This window comes from Colletotrichum acutatum (genome assembly GCF_030867785.1).
Source record: "Colletotrichum acutatum strain CBS 112980 chromosome Unknown BDZ83scaffold_3, whole genome shotgun sequence".
Taxonomy (NCBI): domain Eukaryota; kingdom Fungi; phylum Ascomycota; class Sordariomycetes; order Glomerellales; family Glomerellaceae; genus Colletotrichum; species Colletotrichum acutatum.
The window spans coordinates 347,015-367,657 of record NW_026848997.1 but is presented as its reverse complement, the minus strand read 5'-3'; the positions used below and the strand labels follow the sequence as shown (position 1 = coordinate 367,657).

Sequence of the window (20,643 nt, the reverse complement as noted above, 5' to 3'; positions counted from 1 at the left end):
ATAAGTAGACCGGTAGGACTGTACAATAGGTTTGACGCGATATTTGCATCGATCGACACCACATAGAATGGTATTCATTGTTTGAAAGTGGGATTGGTGAATTCTTTTTTTTTTTTTTTCATTCCAGGTTCTCGGTCTATCTGCATAACACTTAAGAAACTCACGCCTTGGGCTCTCCCTGGATGGTGGCCACAAGGCGGCGCTGATGCTTGCTGGCCCTGAACTCCAGGTACCAGATTCCTTGCCAAGTTCCGGTGGCCTAGACAATGTAAGTGAGCCGGAGATCCAGCATTTCGACCTTTTGCAATCAGACTTACCAGCTTGCCATCCTTGATCGGGATGGTAACACTCGCGCCAACCAGAGCGCTCTTGATGTGAGCCTGTGACACATGATATTAGACCATCACGCTGCAACACCTCATCGAAAAAAGATGGACGAGAAACGGGGTTGCAAAAAAGTCTCACCGGCATGTCATCGGGACCCTCGGCGCTGTGACGGTACAGCTCCTGACCTTTGGGCCCTGCCTCGGGCGCGATGCGGTCCAGCGCATCGCTCATGTCGGCGCGGACGTCGTCGTCCCAGTTCTCGTTGAGGCTGAGGGCGCAGCTCGTGTGCTGGACAAAGAGGTGGAGGATGCCGACCTTGTAGTTCTTGAGCTCCGGGAGGGCGCCGACGATCTCGTCCGTGATGAGGTAGGAGCCGCGCGAGCGGGCGGGCAGGGAGAACTGCTTTTGGAACCAGGAGCCCGTCATGATGGTTGTAGTTGGTGGGGTATGACGTGGGGGTTTTGAACTGCTACTGCTGCTGCTGCTTGTTGAGAATGCGTAGCCTAGGGCCGTGAGAGGCAGGTTCCAGAGAAAGTGAAATAAGTTTGGAAAGAGGCAGATGATGATGAAGCAGAGGATGAGTAGGGTCGTCGTTTGTGAGGTATGGTTACGGTTGTTTTGTGGTGTCGTCGGAGACATTGCGTTCGTGTTTGGAGTGTGGAAAATGAATGCGGGCGCGCGCTGGTCTCCGATCTGGTGGGGCAGGTTTGATGGATAAAGTGAGGTCAGATTACCTTGGGGAAGCAGCAGATTGGACGATTCTACACTGACGCAAAAGATGCAGGAATTAGTACTGATATGACCTCGGACCCCGTTAGTTGGGTAAAGTGACATATCTCAAAATCATTTCTAACGGTTTTCTGTCATTTGTACCTATTGAATCTATGTAATGTCTCCTTATCGAAGTGATTCAATGCCCATGGAAGCTGGTGGTGCAGCATGTCATGGTGAAATTAAAAGTCACTTTCTGCAGTGCACCGTGACGAATGCCAATTCGCTGTCCGGCAACCTTTTCAATGCATCTTTCCGAAAGACGTAAATTACTCTTGAAACGGCCAAGAAGGCGATGAGTTTTCATGACAATCCGCATTGGCCATCTCATCAACGTCCTTCTCACGATGCCTGTATATCATACAGCAAATCTCCAAAAAGTCAAGCTGTCTGCAACTCGCGTACTCTAGGCAGATGGAAGATGGCAGTCATGCTGCGCGCCACCAAACCCTCAAAATTTTAGAAACTCAAACATCTGCTCATCTTGAATAGAAATTGTAAAATTGGTTCAACCCGAAGCAACTCTGATCCTGCTATATCTACACAGCCCACGGCCCAGCCCGTCGCACAGCACACAGTGTCTAAACGCTCTCTTTTCGTCCCAAAGCTGGCGACTCCATGCCACTGTCACTATTGCCGTTGCCAACAGTCCCGTCCACCACCCACAGCTATTGATAGCTCTATGCGAGGGGGTACGAGGTCTCGGGGAGGGATTCGAGGTGCTTGCGGTGGTGCTCGTTGGCCTAGTCATTTCATCAATTAGCTTATCCCCATTACTCTACGGTACCCATAATTCCTCTTCCCACCCATTATGGTGTGTCCATGATAAAAGGGAGGGAGGGCAACATACAAAAGGAAGTCCGCAGTAGTTGCAGCTCGAAATCTCCGGCTTGTCAGTGTTGATGAAGATTCTAGGGTGACCAGACGGTCCGCCGCCGCCGTCGCATGCCACAACACGGGCGTGGGTCCACCGGACGGGCTCCTTGTGAACGAGCTCCATCGCGGAGTGAGGTTGTGGCTATGATGTCGTCGACACACGTCAGTTCCTGATTTCTTATAGACTTCTCAACCCTCTCCAGCAATCGAATCTCCAAGCAATTGGCTCCCCTCTTCCATCATTCTCGCTTCTCTCTACTCATCCCGGGGGTCGTCGGCGTCGCTTTGCTCACCTGGAGGGCGAAATCAGTCTGCTCAAACCGCGGACCAGTCATGGCCTCGGCGCGGGGCTTCTGGCTGCGCGACCAGACAAGCGACCGGTTCGGCGCCTGCCCGACCGTCTCGGGGACGGTGTTCTCAGCGACCTGGGGCGTCGCGGCCTCGTTCTTCTCGACGACGGCGGGTCTCTCGGTCGTGCGGACCGTCGTCGACACGGTAAAGGGTCTCGAGGCGACGCGGAGCTGCCGCGACAGGGCGCTCGTCGCTGCTCGTCTGGATGCCGACAACATGCTGTGCTGTGCTCAATTGAGTTGTGGGGACTGATGTCGGATTCGAGGGGCGGTCGTCAATTCGATTCCGGTCCTGGCTTCAACACTCTCTCGGGTTTCTGGGGATAGCTTGGTGTTCGCTGAAGCAATTGATTACACCTGCTGTCATTCGTCGGGAAGAATTGATGCCCCGTCGACCGAGTTGCGGACCCACCCATGGAGCACGGACCTGATGGACCTTCTGGTAGGTACTGGGAGTCAAGGCTGTGTTTTTAAATCTCACTCGCACCAGGTACCCTAGAATCCGGGCCTTTTCCTTGAGGTGGTTGACCAACGTTGTCAGTCAACAACCGCTCCAATCATTAATCCCAAAAACACATGTTTCACATGCAGGATACACAGCCAGTCTTTTAAGGATTTACCATATCCTCTTATAACATAACATTATAATCAAAAGTCATACACACGTGCCGTCATGCAACCGATACTCCAATAAAAACCAACGAGGCCATGGAAGACTAGCCTCGTATATGCCAGGGCATGAGGGGGACTCTATCTCTATTTACGCCTCATTGTATCCTTTCTGCTTTTGTTTTGTGTAATGCAACCCTCCTCCCATGAACCAACACCCTCAGTACTTGTTCATAGCCCCATGAACACATTTGCTGTGCTCGCATCTTGGTATACGTCCAGGCGTCTCTTCGTTTCTCTCTGCGACGCCGAAGCGGACAACAGGTTTCTTCTTGAAATCACAATACATCGCAATCATCTAGCAGATCCATCGGCAAGAACTAGTGTGACCGAGTAGTCTGTCCGTGCGCCTCCGCGTCGTCGTCGAGATGGATCTCGGCTGCCTCTGTGGAAGCGGCATCTTCATCTGCAGCTGGCACAGATATGACCTCTGCATTGTTCTGACGGGCCCATGCGGCGGTTTGGATCTCTGATAGACCAACCTGGGCGCCAAAGTCGGGTGGCGGAGGCGCCTCATCATGGGCGGTCTCGTAATCTCCCATGGTCTCATCAAATTGCATATCAGTGTCGTTGCCGACTTCGCGCTCGTCTGACGAGTCTGGCTGTGCGTCATCACTACCGTACCCGTCCAGACCAAGGGAGTTGTTGTTTCCGTCAGCGGAGTCCAAGGAATTCCAATTCCAGCCCTGCGTAGCTGAGAATGCAGTCGAGTCTCCGTTGTAGTCCGTCATGCCGATGCCCTCATCCTCAATACTGTTTTGGATGTTGTCGCTACCAACATTGGTGCTGGAGCTACCCTCATAAGGTGGCAATTCATCCTCTGCACCCGGGTTGGCCGTGGACATTGTGTTACTAGCCAAACCACGATTTCCGCGCGGGTGAGTTGCTTCGGCTCCGATCCCAAGTCTCGACGATCCAGTTAGGGAGGAGCCCCCGACGAGACGTTGATCTTCCCCCGAATCGGTGTCCTCTTCATCATCGTCTTCTCCATCCTTGTCGAACTTGTCGAAGATCTCCTTGAAGCGAGGGCCGCCCAATGGGCCCTCGGACCGACGCCGGTAGAAGAGCAGGTAGGCCGCTCTTGTAACGACGCTCTCGGGCGAAGTCTTACTGGCCGAGGTATCTGCAAAATAGTGAGTACGAGAAGTCATGTTCTGCAAAGGACCAACCAACCATTGTAGTTATACCACTGGCCGTCAACAAAGTTTCGCCCGTAAGCAGTGTAGTGGCCACCGCCGAGGCCACCAAAGTGATCGTCAACCGCGATGAGGTCGTAGATCTCTTCCTTGCCCGTCTCCTGGCAGAGAACCCGCTTGTGAAGGTCGAGACCCTCGATGGGGAAGTCCACCAAAACGTCAAGCTTGTCGCGGCGCCAGCCAGCACTGCTAAACCGCTTCAAATGGACAACGAGGATATCTGGCGTCTTCCAGAGATCGAACTTTTTGCTAGCACGTCGATGCTCCTTGCAGCGTGGACAATACCACATGTCCTGCTCAGACAAGACTTCGGCCTTCTCGAACTCGTCCAAGCACTCCTCAAGGGTAATACCCTGCTTCTTGCGAGCCATCCGCGACTTACGCTTCTGTTCCAAGACGGGGTCCTTGAGCTCTTCCGGCTCAGTGAAGGTCTTTGAGCCACGGTTGTCATCGGTGTCGCGCACTGACTCCTTGCCAAAGACCAAGTCCCAAGTTTCCTCAGACCAATCGACGACAATGCCCTCATCCAGGCGGACGAGCGGGCCACCGCGAACATCGTCCTCAGGCGATGGTTGAGGCTCAACGTCGACCACGTGGAAGGACTGCTCTTTGCTGTTCCGCGAGTCTCTGTTGCGACGCTTGCCGCCCCTCTTTCCGTAGGTCTTGTTGCCCTTGTTGTTCTTTCGGCGAGCTCCGCCGACCTTGTGATTGCCCCTTCCGCGGTTCATTGGCTGTGTAATGTTAGCTTGTGCCGCTTCTCCTGCCGTTGCGCTCGCCCGGTGAATATATACCTTGATGACGCGAACGGGCTCATCCTCTTCTGACTCCTCCGCCATGCGGGTCTGCTCATCAACAGACTGCGGAGTAGTCTCTTCGCTGACACTCTCGTGCTCACTATCTGCACCGTTGGTGGAGCCAGGGCTGTTCGAATCTTCGTTGGGGAGTTCCGGGGCGCGAGAAGATAGGAGACGAAAGCTTTTATTGTCGTCCACCGTGTTCCAGCCAACGGGCAACCCATAGTCATTACTCTCGCCAAAGAAGCTGAGCTCGAACAAGTTCTGGAGGTGAGGCGGAAGGTACTCCTTGGGATTCGCCCACTTCGGGCGGCGAATGTTGAACTGCTTCAGGGTAGGTCGCCGGGTCTGCTGTTGCTCGCCTGCGCCGACAGAAACGTTCACCAAGTCATCCTCGCCTTCGACCGAGTTAGAGACAACCTTACTGTCTCCTGACGAGTCAGCATCTGACTGGGATGTGATGACCATATCCGCATCGGTGCTTTCGTCGATTTCCTCAAATTCGGACCAGGTAGAGAACGTAGCAACCTTTTCCAAAACCTTGCGACGAATGACGTCCTCATCGCGGGACTAGGGTGCTATTAGTTTCACACAAGTGTCATAAGAAGTAGTGTTCAGCTTACCTCCTCGGGTGTAACAACAATGAAGTGAGGGGGTGCTGCAATATCGTCTCCCCTCGATCTGTAAGTGTTGCCCGTCTTCTTGCGGTGAAGAACAGGAACCAGCAAACGCTCGGTGCGTGGGTCAACCCATGGCTCATCGCTGATCTCTAGCATCGAGCTGGGCGTACCCATCTTCTTCTGCTTGGGAGGGTAGTTGGTCGGCGACGATTCCAGCTCGTGGAAAGCAGGTATATCGTTGGACTGAATCTCCTCCGAAACCGAGGTGGCGTCGGAGTAGACCTTGAAGAACTTGCCCTTGAACTCTTCTGCTCCCATCAACAATTCCACAGGCACACCCGTCTTGTCTGAGAGCGCCTTCTTCAATAACTCAATGGCGCTGTGCTTCGGCAGCTCGATCTCAAACTTCACAGGCACGTCGTTGAGCGGATAGAACTTGACAGGCCGGCTCCACATATCCTCCATGGGTAGCGGCAAAGTAAGGTTGTTGAAAGGATCGAAAGTAATGCTGATTTTGTCGCATGTCGGGCACTTGAGAGTGGACTTGTACAAGCCAGTGAAGAGGTCTGCAATCACGGAGTCATCGCGCTTCCGAGTGATGTCCCACACCTCCTCAGCCATCTTGCGAATGGCCTCCTCGTCACCGATCATGTCGTCTGTCGAGTCCGGCTTCTCAATGTAAGGTTTCTTATGGATACGACTGAGGTCCTCTTGTAAAGCGTCGAGAAGGAACCCGAGGAACTCTTGGGTATCTTGTTGACCCCAGCCCTGGAAAGTGGCGCGAGCGCGACCGACTGTGTTCTTGAAGTCGCGAGGACTGACTGCGCCTCTCGACTCGTTGTAAATCTCCTTAAGAAGTCCACCGTAAGCCATGGCCACCTGTCCTTTGTAACCAAGCGGGTTACCCTTGTTGAGCTCCTCTTTGTACTTGTCCGTCAAGAAGTACTTTGTCAATTCCTCGACGCTGCGGACGCACTGCAGGGCCGAATTCATATAACAGGTATTGCCAAGGTTCTGAAGACCTACGGCGCCTAAGCCCCGGCCAGGTTTCTTCTTCTGCTGGGTCCGGCCTCGAGTAATGGGCCCTTGAGGAGCAGGGCTGCTTCTTCCACTGCTGTTGGCCTTCAGGCTCGTGGCAGAGCCTCTAGATGCCAGAACCTTGTCGTTTTTGCCATTTTTGAAGTAGGTTGAGACCCATGCGTTCTTCGCAATTTCTTCATCAATGACGAGAGTCATGTCTTGCATCAGTCCGTAGACCGAGAGGGGAGAGTTGCCGTTGTAATTGGGGTTGGAAGTGTTGTCCACCGCAGGTACTAACTGTCGGTCTCCGCCGTTGACCTTTGTGAAGCTGGGCACCTCCACGAGCATGCGTTGCCAAGGGCCCGACGAACTCTCGCTGTCCTTGTCCGGGTTTGGGGAATCAGGCGGTGTGAGGGCAGACCGAGGTGATGACTCTTGCGCCTCGGGCTGTTGAGTGAGCTGCCAGACCCTCATCTTACGATCCAGAGGGACCCCGGTGAGCTCCTTCAGCTCTTTATAGAATGGATTGTAGGGTGTGGTGGCACTCCGGGCCAGGACGAGGGGCTCCTTGCTCTTCAGCTCGTCCTTAATCTTGAAAGGACTCGCCATGGACCAGAGTCTGTGGATTGTGAAGACGGGCGGGTTCAGCTCAAACATGACGTTCTTCTCGCTCGTCGAATCGGGCGCCGCGTTGATAGCGCTGCGCACAATGGGCTTCTGTCCCTCACCGACGCCATACCACTCGGAGACGAGCGTCCAGGCGTCTTCCGGGAAGAGCTCGCACTCCTCCATGCCAGTACCAGGCTTCATCCGGACAAAGTCGTCACCGCTGGGCTGGGACAGGACCTCGAGAATGAGATCGGAATTGTCCACGGGGCCTAGCGGCTCGTTTATCGTCTCTTTCTTGGCAAACTTGGGGTCTCCGCCAAGCGCCAAAGCCTTTTCCACCCATGATCTCGACACAACGTATGCGACATCGCCAACTTTCGGGGGTTCGTCGTTGAAGGCCTTGAGGAGGGTCTGAATGGTCTTGATTTGATCTTCGAGAGGGGGAAGATCTGCCAGGAAACCCTTGGTCAGCGAAAAGCCATCTATATAGTCTCACAACCGAAGATACTCGTACCTTTGTCATTGGATTTGTTGGATGCTCCTTTTGCAACATTATCGGGCAGGTCGACACTCATAGCCCTAGGCAAGTGTGTGTTGGAGGAAGCCGGGGCTGACTCGGCACCCTCGGCTGACTGTTGCTGCTGCTGCTGCTGCTGCTGGTGGTGGTTGGTGGAGGCCATCTCGACATCTTCCTCCTTCATACTGACATCGGCATCGGGATCCATGCTGGAGGCTCTTCGTTTCAAGGGAGAGGAGGAACGCTGGTGAGGGTTGGCATCACTGGTCATGATGGCGCGGCGGGAAACGTTGAAGGGAGACCGGCTTCTGGCTGAATGGGACGTCAGCGCAGTGCCAGTCTCTGTGCCAGAAATATCGCCTCCTCGGTCGCTGTCAATGGACAGGTCGGCAACACCACAAGGTGATGAGGCTGCTGTGCTTGAAGCGTATTCGGTAGAGACGAGGGAGCCAGTCTGCAGGCGCGCAGGTAGGCTTGATGCTGGGTACGAGTCGCCTCGAAGGTATGTAGGGGTCGACAGGCCGTCGGTGGAGTGGGCGGCAGAGAAGGAGAAGGCTGGATCGTCGTTTGGCTCGCACGACGGCAGGACGGTGTCGGGAGAAGATGGATTAGATGTGTCGTCGGTGCGCGTCTGATTGCGAGAGATCTTTCTCTTCTTTGAGGAAGACGTGGTGAAGGTGAGCTGCCTGTGCAGCTCCGGAGTGGCAGCGGGGGAAAATTGGGTGCGGTGACAGAGGGTGGGAGAGGGCGTATTGCATGTGTGGTGCAGCCAGATCCAGGACCAGATTCGGGTTCACAAGAGGATCCGGTTCAATTCGAGGCTCAGCCCAGCAGTACTGGACCTCGTGGGGAAGAATCGACGGTACCTCGGGCACTGTAATCCTGTGAGGTAAGGTAGGGCAAGCCGCAAAGCCGATGGGGGTGTGCAGGTGCAAGTGCAAGTGCAGTGGCAGGTCCTGTCGGGGAGAAAGAGAATTAATTACAGCTGAGGACGTCCAGACACAGAAAGACGACTGCACTTTGGGGGTGGGCTGTGGGGTGGAGAGAAGAAAGTGGGAGGGTCTGATGGAATAGGTAAGATGCCGACAGACAGTGGAAGAGGGTAAGGTGACTCGTGAGGGCAGCGGGCAGCAATTGGATTTGGATCTAATTGCAACTGGACGGCCAGAGTTGTGCTGTGTTTTGCTGTGCTGTGCTGTGCCGTGCTGTAAATGCGCTGTGCGTGCTCGTCCAGTCTAAGGCAGGTCGGGCGGTGTCCCAGTGTGAGGTGTGTGTAAAGGGGACGTGAGCTGGTGACGGGAGGGTGAACGGATGTGGGTGTGTTTGAGTTGGGGCAGATTGAGATGCCCCAGTCCAGTGCCTTCTATCTCTACATGTATTTTGTGACCTAGGCAAGAGGGATGGGAAAGAGCGAGGAAGAGTGGTGAGAGAGAGAGACTAAACGGATTGAACCGAGAGAGAGAGAGAGAGAGGCGTGTGGGTTGAAAGGTCCAAGGTCTCACTCAGCCAGGTCACATTTTATCTGCTTGTCACAACTTTGCACAGCACCTTTTACCTACTGTCATACTGCGTATACACACAGATACAAAGCAAGCAGCGCTGCTACTATTATTTCGTAAGGTACTGCTCAAGTAATACATCATCTATTGCCCGGGCTGTTGGGGGAGCCCACGTACCAATTCAATGCTACAAAGGCAGCAAAGGCAACAAATTCTGGATGCGGACTTTTGGATTTTAGTCAGTGCGGGGCAAGAGACTTGACGCACGAGTTTAGACCATTTCCACCACCCCCAAAGCATCTCAGCTGCCCCCCCCCCTCTCTCTTTCTGTTTTCTATATTGGTCTAGGATCGAGGAGTGGCCTGGCCTGACCTGTGCTGACCTGACGATTGGACGAATGACTTGACAAGGCATCCAGAGTGCGACTGCGGCTCAAAGGCTCGTCATAGGAGGAAGTGGCGGATGTCATAAAACATATTTCAGTTCCTTCCCTTCGTCTGAATAAATGCTCTCCGTTGGCATAATCATGCCTGGATAGCATTGAAGGTACCATCACCTCAGATCCTTCTCACCATCTAGCCCAGTATTGGGTCTGCTTGCCCTGACCAAGGCCAAACGAGATGTCCCGTCTATTCGTACAACTACTCGTAGGGAATACTCGGTAAAGAGCAAAAGAGCAGAATTCCTCACACCAACTCCAATTCGTCCAAAATGGGACGGAAGAGACCTCACACAATTTTCTACTCCCCCCACTGAGACGTTCAACACATGGAGTCAAAAATAAAAAAGGAAAGAGACGGTCAAGAAGTTTACAGGGAAGGCACGTATTCTGCATTGGAGAAAGAGGGGACCGGGTATGGTGAGGGGGGAAGGAAAGAAAAGCAGAAAAAAGGTATCCAAGTTTTTTTTTTTCCAGATCCCCCCGATCTTGTGCTCCTTCCTGCACTTCAGCCCACCATCCATCCCCACACTCAACTCAACTTCCCGTAAGAAGGAAGGAATTGACGACCATTGACTGCAACGTTTTTTTTTATTATTTTTTAAAAAAAAAATCAGTTCCATGCAATCTCAAGTCCAAGCGCCCTTAGGCCCCCACTATGCGTTCCCATCCCACCTGACGTCAGCTACAACAAGCACTCTCATCGTCTCGGAAATGGCGTCCCTCACTGACAGTGATCTGCCACAAATAGTCCCATACCTCACTCAGGCTGCGTAAAGACTATCATGAATGAAATCTCACTTGTTCATCATGTCCTACTGCGTGCTTGAACATCCTCACTTTCGATCAACTCGTCCAGAGATACACCCGAGCACTCGCCACTTCCTGTCCATAGCTGACTCGTGAAGTCTGATCTTCAAGCAGGGGTCATTCTCGGTAGTTATTACCCGGGGTAATCATCACATCCCGTCAAACTTCCATAGGTATAGCATGCTGGAGCTTTACTTTTTCTATTCGACTTCTCTTCCCCCAAAGCTACCTCAGGTAGTAATTGGAGAGTAGTTTTCCTTTCCGTCCGCCATGTGGACAGACGGAACCAGGGGCTTTAAGAGTTATTAGGGTTCTATCCTATGCCGTGAAGCCTCATAACATCATGCTCCCTATATTCCATCCATGAATGCCTGTACACCCCGGGACCAAATCCGACGGCTGTATCTCTCCAACCTCTTGTTTGACTGAAGACAACATAGTGTGTGACCTGAGTCGGTTGTCTCTCTAGCAAATGCGTCTTAAAAAACACTACCGAAAAGTCTCAACGCCGCCTGTGTGTGTTTGACCATGTATGCATGAACATCTTGAACAACCTTCATCCACCTCTCTCTCCTCATAGCTTAGCATCAGTGTCTTCGTACTCGGTCAAATCCTTAGCAGGTCGCGCGCCACTAGTCGCAACAAGGCTGGCTCGGAAACTGCGAACATCTTCGATAACGACCGGTGGAGTCTCACTTGACGGCAATGCCTCTTCGTCTTTACTGACGCCATTGACCTTGGCCTCAGCACCCTCCTTGGCCGGCGCCGTAGCCTGTGCACGCAAGTGCACCGAGAGCTTCGCCCGTGTTGCCGATCCGGGCTTGATGTACGTCTGGAAGAACTCCAACATGTCGGCCTTGGTGAGCGTCTTGATGTGGGCGGCGTCTTCTTGAGCTATTGTAATAACGTCAGCACTTTCCTTGTTCCTATATTCATGTTTGGCAACTTACGGAGCTCAAAGTCGTAATATTCACTGGCAATCTGGGCCCAGTGTCTGCTGCTCTCCTGGTCCAGATTCTTCAACTTCTCGAGCCTCCGGACAATTAGACTGCGCTTGTGACCCTCAAAGTCTGCCTCAGACATATTGTCCAACGTGTTGGAGAACAAGTTGAGGAAGGCCTCGATTCTCGATTCAAGGTACTCGGGTGTCCGTTCACTTTGAATGATAAACCTGAAGCCGTACGTAGTGGAGAAGCTTCGAACTCCACTAAAGACGACATAACCAAGCTGCTCCTTGGTTCGCAGCTGGTCGAAGGCCGGCTCGTGAGCCATTTGGTCTAGCAACATTGTCTTGGCTCGTACCATTCTATCACCCTTGTCGCCAACATAGAGCCAAACTTCGATACAGTGGTTGACGTTGGCCGGATCCTTGAGCGTCTTCTTATATACGTAGTTCGATCCAGGGGGGATGACCAATGACCGAATCACTGGCCACTGGGGTCGCGGAAGAACGCGTGGCTTCAAGACGGTTTCAATCATGTCGGTGAGCTTGAGAGCATCTTCCTTGTACAAGTTTCCGTGGACATAAGACTCAATATGGACCTGCGAAAGCATCTGCTTCTTGAATTGCCGAACATCTTCAGCAGTAATGTTAGGCAGCTCAGCCAGGTACTCCTCCACAACGTAGTCGCGCTCAGAGTTCAACCACGTCGTGTAGTCAGAGACCTGGCTGAACGGCTGCTGTAGCTCCCAGTTGTTGTATCCACGATTCAGGCGCTCCTTGATAATGTCGAATCTCTCGTCTCTGATCTTCAGATCCCTGATCGTGATCAAAACCTGCTCCAGGAGTACGGCCAGCTTGTCATTGTACCCGCTAAGGTCAAGGAAGAGACCTCTGGCGTCGAGCGAGACGCTGTACTGCAGGCCAGCAAGCTCGGCATCGTAAGAGTACGCCTCCAACGCATCGCGGACCAGATCGGTGAAGAACCTTGCCTTGACAGCGTTCTCCGCGGTGGAGTAGATGTTGGGGTTCCGGCAGCTGATGACCAAGTTGGCCTTGGGCACCCAAAAGGTGTCATCCTTCTTGAACCACGTCCGAGCGAGGCCATCACTTCGGACGACACGCGGCGACAGAGCTGGCTCCTTGACCTCCTTCTTCTCGACCTCGAGCTTCGTGGGAATGAAGTTGTTCTTGTGGGGAAGATGAAGCTCGGAAAGTCTCTCCGACGCAGGGCTTGAGACGGCCTTCTTGATCTCGGCCATGAAGTCCTCGGGGATCTTTTCGTGGCGGTAGTCGGTCCCGTACCACTTCTCCTTCTGGTTCCAGTCACCGGGAAACTTTTGTGACACAATAGTCATACGGAAGTTGTCTGGTCTTAGACATGCCACGGCCTTTTCGATCAAACCGGAATCGAACTTCCTCAACCGACTGTATCCGCTGAGTAGCCATTCCCGCGGGAGAGGTTTCTGCATGACAGAACTGATCTTGCTCGTGAATCGGCTCGCTGGAGTCTTTTGCTTGAATTTGAAGTCGACGTCGGCCATGCCCTTCTGTTCGTCAAAGATCCATTCCTGGGGCGGCGCCTCCTGGAGAAGCGCAACATATTGGAAGAAGACCTTGACAATCTCCTTGTAGTTTTTGAGACCCTATGGTGTACGTCAGCATTCGAGGTGGGGTAGTGTCAAAGCGGCGGCCATCTCATTGCAGGACTTACCTCCTCTGTCAGGCGAATCTGACAGTCGAAAATACCAGGTGAACCCGGGCAGACGGGGTAAGCACCGGCACTCAGGCCATTGGCCCAGCCCTTTTCCTTGACGTAGGCCATGATGCTACCAGGGCCCTCGTGGCCGATCAGGTGGCTCACATAACGACTGGGTTGCGACTCATACATCTTTTCCTCGTCGAGGAATGGGAAGAAGAGGTTCAGCTCGCGAGAATCCATGACAGGCTTAGCAAAGACTTGCATACCCAGCTCACTCTCGCGGAAGGGCACCTCAGCCTCCCACCTATTGGGCGCCAGGTCCTTGTTGGGAACTCCGGAGAAGAACTCGGCAACCCATGTCTCGAGAACATCTAAAGGCTCTCTTCCCAGAACCACCAACTTCATGCGGTTTGCCGAGTAGTGCTTGTCGTGAAACTCCATAAACTTTGCTCGGACATTGACACCCTTGGACTCTGGGTCTTCCTTGAGAACCTCGAGATTGCCGGTCGAGAAGTGGCAAAACGGGTGCTTCGGATTGGAAAGAGACTTCTCCAGCTGGTGGAGTCGCCATTGGTCATTCTGCAGGTTCTTCTTGTTTTCCGAGTCCACCGCACGCAGCTCACGATCGAGGGTCGACTCGAGGAACAGGGGTTCAATGAAGAATTGCGCAAAGCGATCGAGTGCTCCCTTGAAGGGCGAGGGGTTCTCGGCTGTTGGCTCCTGGTCGTTGGCAGGCTTTGCAGAGACGTCGAAGAAGTAGTTAGTCGAGGTTGCGCCGGTGTAAGCGTTGGAGCTGCCCGAGTTGTTGGAGAGGTACTGTGAGTATTCGTTTTCTATGGGAAACTTCTTGGTACCCATGAACAGTAACTACGCATGCAAGTGTCAGTGTGACGGAGAGCGGGAAAGAGGTTGAGCGTAGGGGCAGGGAGGTTCTGAATCTAGGAAGAGTCTCGGAGAGGGGGGCCGTACATGTTCGACGGCGTGGGCCATTCCCGGCATCTCCTCCTCGTCGCTGAAGTTTCCAACATTGCAGTCAAGGGCGGCGCTGGCCTTGTCCGTCTCCGGGTCGTGTACCAGGAGGGCCTCGAGCTTGTTGGACAGCCTCACGACTCGGTAGGTACGATCATCGAGGGAGGGGGTCTCGAGGTGATCCGTCACCCGTTCGACGGATTGGGGCCTGGGCTCGCGGTGAGGTATAGCTGAGCCGGCCGGGTGCCCGGCGGCAGCGGTATCGGCGTTGGGCATGGCAGCGATCTGTTCGCCGTGGTTTATGTGAGATGAGATGGTGGGTTTGCTACTGATGGAGCGGGAGGTTGTATAAGAACGGAACGAGATGGTGGTGTAGGTGGGCGACTTTTCAGAGCAGAAAGTCCGGCACGGGGCTGCAGCAAGACGGTTCGGGAGACGACTGCTGATGGCCTGGCACGTTGTAAGAGACAAAAGCTCAGGGTGTGTATACTTAGTGGGGGAGGAACGCCACTTTTGAAGTAAGAGAAAGAGGGACAGGGACGTGGACGTGGATGATGTCGGGCGGTTGTGGATTCGTCGCAGGCTCTGGCGCGGGCTCAGGTTGGAGGCTACGGGACGCAACATGCAGCAGATGCAGCCGGGACGGGAGAACCGGAGAAATAGACACAGCAAGGTAAGGTGAGTTAGGGCAGAGGGGTAAAAGATGCAAACAAGCCGAAAAAGAATCAAGAAAGAGAAGAAAAGGAGCTGCGAATAGGAGGCGGTATGCAGAGTATGTAGGCAAGGTAAGGTACGGATGGATACAAGTCGGTTGGTTTGTTGGTGCGAGTGCGAGTGAGTGAAAAGTGTCAAGACTCTCAATCTTGAGGTACAAGTAAGAATACCTTGGGAAACTAAGGTACGCAGGTAAGGTAGGCAACACAGCCAGGTACTTTAGCCGTAGGACCGGGGACGGGGTCGGAGCCCGTACCTAGCAGTCAGTTGCAGTCAGTCGCAATCGCAGAGGACAGAAGATGGGAGAGGATGAGGGGAGTTGCGACTGGGGGCGGCCGGGAAGATGCTGGCGGGTTGGCTTGCTGTGCGTGCAGTGCGTGCAGTGCGTGCAGTGCGTGCAGCGCAGATGCAGGAGGGGGGAGCAGCGAGAAGCAGGTGCAGTGGGTATGCAGCTAAGGTGCAGGGAATCGGAAGGAAAGAGCGGAAACGTCTGGCGCAAGTTGCGCCTTCCAATGACACAGGGCATCCACTGTTAGCACTTGCCGCAACTCCATTGCAATGGAATAGCGCTGACCGGTGTGCAGGCACTGAGGCAGTGGTCACTCAGCAAGACTTCCAGTACTTTCGAGGGTCCAGTCTACATACCTACTCTAGCTGGGGTGGAAGGAGGGGAGGGGCCCACCGAGGGTTAGAGGAAAGCGAGGCGAGATGGGGAGAGAGATCTCTCTTTCGAGCTGCTGCTGCTACTACTGCTACAGACGACACCTCACATCTCACTCATCTGACGCGAGTGATGCAACGACTCATGCTGACTGGGCAGCGGCGACAATTCAATGAACAGATCACGACAGCAAGCGACAGCAGTTGCAACTTACCTTACAAGCAAGCAGAAGGATCACCCCCAAGACCAAACAACCTCAAGGCTCACCATCAAGCACACCACCACTACCACCACTACCACCAACACCACCATCACCGCCGCCACCGGCAATCTCAGATTCAGAACCAAAGAAAGGGACCGTGCCCACCTGCCTGTGGGGACGCAGGGCGACGCCGCGACGCTACCGCCGTACGACCCAAGGTACCGGCCAGACGGACTCTAGAAGCCATGGACGGAAGCGGACACTCTGCTTGCTGATCTTTGAGTCTGGGCAAACCCGGCAAACCAGCCTACGGTTATACTACGCTGCTCTGCTGGGAAGGTCGCACTCGTCAGTCAGACCTACCTCGCCAGGCAGGTAGGCTTGCGTAAGGTATCATGGCGGCAGTGGCAGCGGCAGCGGCAGTGGTTACTGTACAGTCAAGTCACCATCGTCTCCGCATCCGCCTCCGCCTTCCCTTTGATCTGATCTTCGGTTCACCGTGACGGAGCCATGGTTCTAGCTAGAGAAGATCAGGGAAGAGCCGGAGAAGACGGCTCCAGCGGGATCATGACCACAGTGTGCGATAACCGGGCTACCGCTGGTGGTGCTAATGGGTTGGCGTTGTTGCAACAAACGTGCTGGGCCCATTTTTTGCTACAGCTGAACGACCCGATGACATGATGTTGATGACGGCTTGTTAATGGAGACTGCGGAAGATCCGAAGGTGTGGGCTGCCGTCTCTGAAACATCCGCCTACTGCCGTTCCCGTTCCGTCTACCACTGTCAAGGTATCCAAGGTGAGAAGATGGTCGGGCAAGGCGGGATCTTTGGAAAGCTGGAATGTTCTGAGCTCATTACTCTAGGAATGTATCCGTAATCATTGCCGCTCGCAAAGCTGACGCAAAGCCCCTGCTTGATCCCATGGCCGAATCGCATTCCTCCTGGGGTCAGGCGCGGGATGTACTTAGGTTCAGCTGTACCAGTAGCTGGCTGTGAAGCATGACATCTGATATATGTGACAGACCTATTGTCGGACCTTTGACTTACATCCCCGTCATCTGCCCTCTTGGCGGGAAAGACGAACAATACGAGAGTCATTTCAGACAAGAGATCAACATGGACGTGTCCGTTGGAACTGTTCCTGAGTAGGAAGCCGTGAAAGCCTCAATTTCATCACACCCTCCCTCTTTGGGGTTTTATGGCTTGGTCGCCGGGCTACCCCAGCCGCCTGTGGCTCCACGTGGGAAAAGAGGCGGTTGTCAGGTCCCTTTGAAACGAGGCACACACGGTGGTTCGGCGAGAGAAGCCAGCGCAGCTTATTGATGGTACACAATGAGCCCAGCAACCCGGTGCTATATGAGCCGCATCTTAATGTTAGAGGTTGGAGAATGAAAAAGATACGAACTTGGGGGCCATGCCGTGACCACGATGATTAATCGTGGTCGCGGGTTCGGAAAGCAAACATCGGTCTCCATATCCGTACACCGGAATGTAGGATGCAACTACTAGGCCCAGTGCAGCTACTGCGCAAAGGCCCAGTAGTCCCCTAGTTCCCTAGTGCCCAGGCTGCAAAAGCAACGCCGCCGTCTTTGGGGTGCAGGACGGGAAAGTCTTGCGTCGGTCATCGGGTGGCTTGCTTCCAATGGTTTCGCGTCTTTTCCCTTCTTTCACCTACCCCAAGTACGGTAGGGCAAGCGTGACAATTCCTAATTTCGCCGCGGGTCTTTGGCGGTGGTGGGATGATTTGACATCGAAAACGAATGATATCGACATTCCTTTGGGGGTATTTCCTGGGCCTGTGGACGCGGAGCGGCGGGAGCGGACCGGCCTGGGGAAAAAGGGACGGGCGGCGACAAGGGCTGCCTTTGAGCTGCCGCGGCACCGCGGTCACCGGTGTAACTATTGAGCAATGCTGTACGGATACAGGGGTCGTTTTCGGGCTTTTCTTTCCAGCATGCCACGCATTGCCCTCTCGACATTGACTGGTTGATGTTACGAATATCGCTGTTCGCCTCGTTGAGGTTGTTTTTTGTTGGGGGTCACTTGCTGATCTTGCTCTCGCTCTACCGTGGTTCATCGAAGGCTTCTTCTGAAGAAGAAGCAATGAGCGCGGACGGTAAACTCGGGCTGGCCCGCTGTCTCTGGTAATTTCCCCTGATAATCTGTTCTCGCCCTGCGGTCGGATTTATTCCTTCTTGTTCTCGATCCCACCCTCCTCAGCCAAGGTGCCATTCGGACGTCGACCCTCGCGCGGGATGGGAAAGTTGATGCTGAAATGCAAGAATACGTGGCGATATTGGGGGTACAGCTTGGCCGGCCGGGTTACGGAGTACTCCTCGAAAGCCTCGCAAAAAGGGCCATGGTCCATGTTTCTGAGGTTCTCCCCCGCCCCCCCTGTCAGATCCCGTCAGCCCCAGTTGGGTTTGTTGGCTGATGAGCAAAGATCAAGGGCAAGGCGGTGACAAGGGAGAGAGACAGAGCCCTTGAGCCCGTAGTCGGATGTTGCAGTTTTCGGGTGTCAATCGCCGAAGAAGAAAAACTGGCGAGACAGGCGGACAGGGGGGGTGAACATGCGAATGTTTCGCCGTTCGGGGAGAAAACATACAACCCCCCTGGTCTTGCGTCTTTCCCGGCAATCTGGTTGCGTTTTTTGGGTTCCCAGGGCCGTCATCACCGTACGGAGTACTGTTAAACGCCTTGAAAAGCTCGGACTTGGTTGGCTCGCGGTGGTGTCAACTTGAAAGTAATAGAGCCTGAGTAACGTCGAGATAAGCAAAACTGCGCGGGTTGTAAGCAATTTGCAAAGCAGTCAGTCCAGCTAGTCGACTCGTCCTTCCATCAGGGGTGCAACTTGGATACAGACCCGAGTGAAAGAGGGGTCGTCGGCAACTTACAATCATAGTTCAAGATCCCATGTTCCATACCCATGAAGCTCTCAACTTGAAGCGCCAGGACTGTTTGTTGGGAATACTCAAGTCAGTATCGAATAATACTGCTGTCAGCACCATCTGGGTCAACGTGATATTTCTCGTCAACTCAAGTGCCCACTCCAGGCAAGGGCCCGCCGTGGGAGGCCATACCAGTATCCTGCGGACATTGTGCATGGCTGGAGCTATCGTGGTGGTGTGGTGCTGCTGTTCGCATTGGACGAACCTAGTCTGCCACACTTTCTTGCTCACATGCTTCATAGGATACATAAGAGGCGATTGCCTGGATCTATTGGTATGCCAACCCACAATCACTCACAACTTGACTGGAGCAACAGACATCAGCACACGTGTGCCATGTTAGCCTAGACAGATTAGTGAGCATTAGCTATGCAGCCCCAAATTGTGGGCGGCGATTCGGATTCGATCCGCCTGGCGGGATGCCATGCCGCTCTCATGCACGGCCGACTGGATTTCTCGGCATACCTGTGGTCGTTCTAGCTGGTTTTGACAGACAGCAGACACGGCGTTGATTGTCGATCCCATTACGATCCTACAGCCTCCTCGTCTGCATCTCTGTAGGGGATCGAACTTTACGGGTATCCTGATCGCGCAGCCCACATTCCGCGTTGATACCGACACTTTTATATGGGATCGTCAAAGCAGAAGTTGTAAGGATCCGTACTGTGCAGGTTCAATAATTTTCCTGGTGCCTCGAGCAAGCGATCCGCGGGTGGCACGGCGACGCCCGCTTGTGGCCAAAATCCAAACAAGCTGTGTTCAGATATCCACAGAAGTCGAAAACTGCATACCATCCATGATCAGTGTCCGGTAACAGAAACAGACCATGTAACCATGGCCCCGCCCTCGCTTCCACGAGTGAGTCTCTCGCAGCTGTGCTGACCATCAAACCTTAAAGGCGCCAATGACTTTGAAATCCCCCGATTCCATAACCGATTCATTGCATATTTCCGGGTGACAGGAAAAGGCGAGCTGAGCGAACTGGCAGGCGTCGGACGAAACTCCGAGGGCAGTCGATTCAACCAAGCCGTCTCTATTGTTTCTTGGTACGGATACTCGAGTGCGTGACAAGATCTTCTGGTCCGTCATTCTGGATCGGCGAGTCATTCCGTCTTCCCGGGCGCCCACTTTGAACATTTGTTGAACCCGCAACAAGCACGACCTGGCTTGTCCATCTTCCAGACCGCCGCCCGTCGATAACTGACCGCTGCTGAACCATGTTGCCTTTTGCTCCTCTCCTCACGTCTGACGTTCAGTCCCTCTTCTCAACCCCTCTTCACTGCGAAAATAATGCGGCCCGCTCGCCTAGTTCCCAAGCAAGTATGCGGCTGCGCTATCCACAATAGGACGATACGGCCGTCCCTTGTCAGGTCTGACGATATTCCACACATTCGGACCTAGGTAGGTATCTTGCGGGGATGTTGGACTAACATGACCATCCTCTCCTCGCCGTCTAAGCCCGGCCTGTCATGACGATCGCGACCCGAGCTTGGTTTCGCAAAGGTGAACAGTTGACGACCGAGTTTGAGAAACCTCGAGAAGAGCCAATTCGAGGTACGTAGTTCAAAGTACGGAGAGCTACGGCCGGTGCTATAGGCAAAGCGGTCGGTTGACAAGCGACTGCGTCCGGGCGTTCTGCGTCAAGTCAAAATTGAACGAAATCGGGCCAAAAGGAACCTCCCTCCTCTTGCCATCGTCCCTTTCAAAGTGGCACCCCCATAGAGGCCGAGTTTCTAGCCCTGGCTATGATAACGGTCATGAACTGCAATTTGAATTGCAATCTGTACTAAGGTTTCCCGCCGTTCTAGTGGCACTTGACCATCGAGTTAATTTGCCGATCAAGATCTTTTGCATCGGTTTAACATGAAGTATATGTACATGTTCAAGCTATGATTGTCCATATGCCGCGACGGTGTTTACCATACTTTGCGATGAGTATTACCACTCGATACCAACGTTACGAAATTGGCTCCTAGGGACTCGAGCGTTGACTTTTGCGACAATCATCGC

At 53.7% G+C, this 20,643-nt stretch overlaps 4 protein-coding genes across 4 annotated transcripts; all 4 read right to left on the bottom strand.

Annotated features, from left to right (window-relative positions):
* Nucleotides 1–93: 93 nt before the first annotated feature.
* BDZ83DRAFT_598573 (UPF0047 domain protein) lies at nt 94–1,131 on the bottom strand. The gene is made up of 3 exons (XM_060506957.1): nt 466–1,131; nt 318–380; nt 94–259 (listed from the first exon to the last, which is right to left on the bottom strand). The coding sequence occupies exons 1-3, from the start codon at nt 964–966 to the stop codon at nt 161–163; spliced, it is 663 nt and encodes a 220-aa protein (XP_060371313.1). The 5' UTR covers nt 967–1,131; the 3' UTR covers nt 94–160.
* Nucleotides 1,132–1,778: 647 nt separating this feature from the next.
* On the bottom strand, nt 1,779–2,543 carry BDZ83DRAFT_746661 (zinc-finger domain-containing protein; the record flags this gene model as incomplete). Its single annotated transcript, XM_060513304.1, has 3 exons — nt 1,779–1,841; nt 1,949–2,116; nt 2,268–2,543. 3 exons carry the CDS (start codon nt 2,541–2,543, stop codon nt 1,779–1,781), a joined length of 507 nt encoding a protein of 168 aa, XP_060371312.1.
* Nucleotides 2,544–2,928: 385 nt separating this feature from the next.
* BDZ83DRAFT_243963 (ubiquitin carboxyl-terminal hydrolase) lies at nt 2,929–8,342 on the bottom strand. Its single transcript, XM_060501891.1, has 4 exons — nt 7,747–8,342; nt 5,607–7,681; nt 4,167–5,553; nt 2,929–4,116 (listed from the first exon to the last, which is right to left on the bottom strand). The coding sequence occupies exons 1-4, from the start codon at nt 8,018–8,020 to the stop codon at nt 3,314–3,316; spliced, it is 4,539 nt and encodes a 1,512-aa protein (XP_060371311.1). The 5' UTR covers nt 8,021–8,342; the 3' UTR covers nt 2,929–3,313.
* A 2,729-nt stretch (nt 8,343–11,071) lies between these two features.
* On the bottom strand, nt 11,072–14,384 carry BDZ83DRAFT_715130 (peptidase M16 inactive domain-containing protein; the record flags this gene model as incomplete). Its single annotated transcript, XM_060511712.1, has 4 exons — nt 11,072–11,391; nt 11,448–13,083; nt 13,152–14,006; nt 14,109–14,384. The coding sequence occupies 4 exons, from the start codon at nt 14,382–14,384 to the stop codon at nt 11,072–11,074; spliced, it is 3,087 nt and encodes a 1,028-aa protein (XP_060371310.1).
* Between the last annotated feature and the right edge of the window lie 6,259 nt (nt 14,385–20,643).

Bases quoted from the DNA above. Each gene is read 5' to 3' on its own strand.
- BDZ83DRAFT_243963 (XM_060501891.1), bottom strand. From the start codon at position 8,020: ATGACCAGTGATGCCAACCCTCACCAGCGTTCCTCCTCTCCCTTGAAA. The intron at 7,682-7,746 runs GTACGAGTATCT...GTTTCCTGGCAG, and splicing joins CAACAAATCCAATGACAAAG to ATCTTCCCCCTCTCGAAGAT. The intron at 5,554-5,606 runs GTAAGCTGAACA...ATAGCACCCTAG, and splicing joins TTGTTGTTACACCCGAGGAG to TCCCGCGATGAGGACGTCAT.
- BDZ83DRAFT_598573 (XM_060506957.1), bottom strand. From the start codon at position 966: ATGTCTCCGACGACACCACAAAACAACCGTAACCATACCTCACAAACG. The intron at 381-465 runs GTGAGACTTTTT...CATGTGTCACAG, and splicing joins AGGGTCCCGATGACATGCCG to GCTCACATCAAGAGCGCTCT. The intron at 260-317 runs GTAAGTCTGATT...TACATTGTCTAG, and splicing joins CGATCAAGGATGGCAAGCTG to GCCACCGGAACTTGGCAAGG.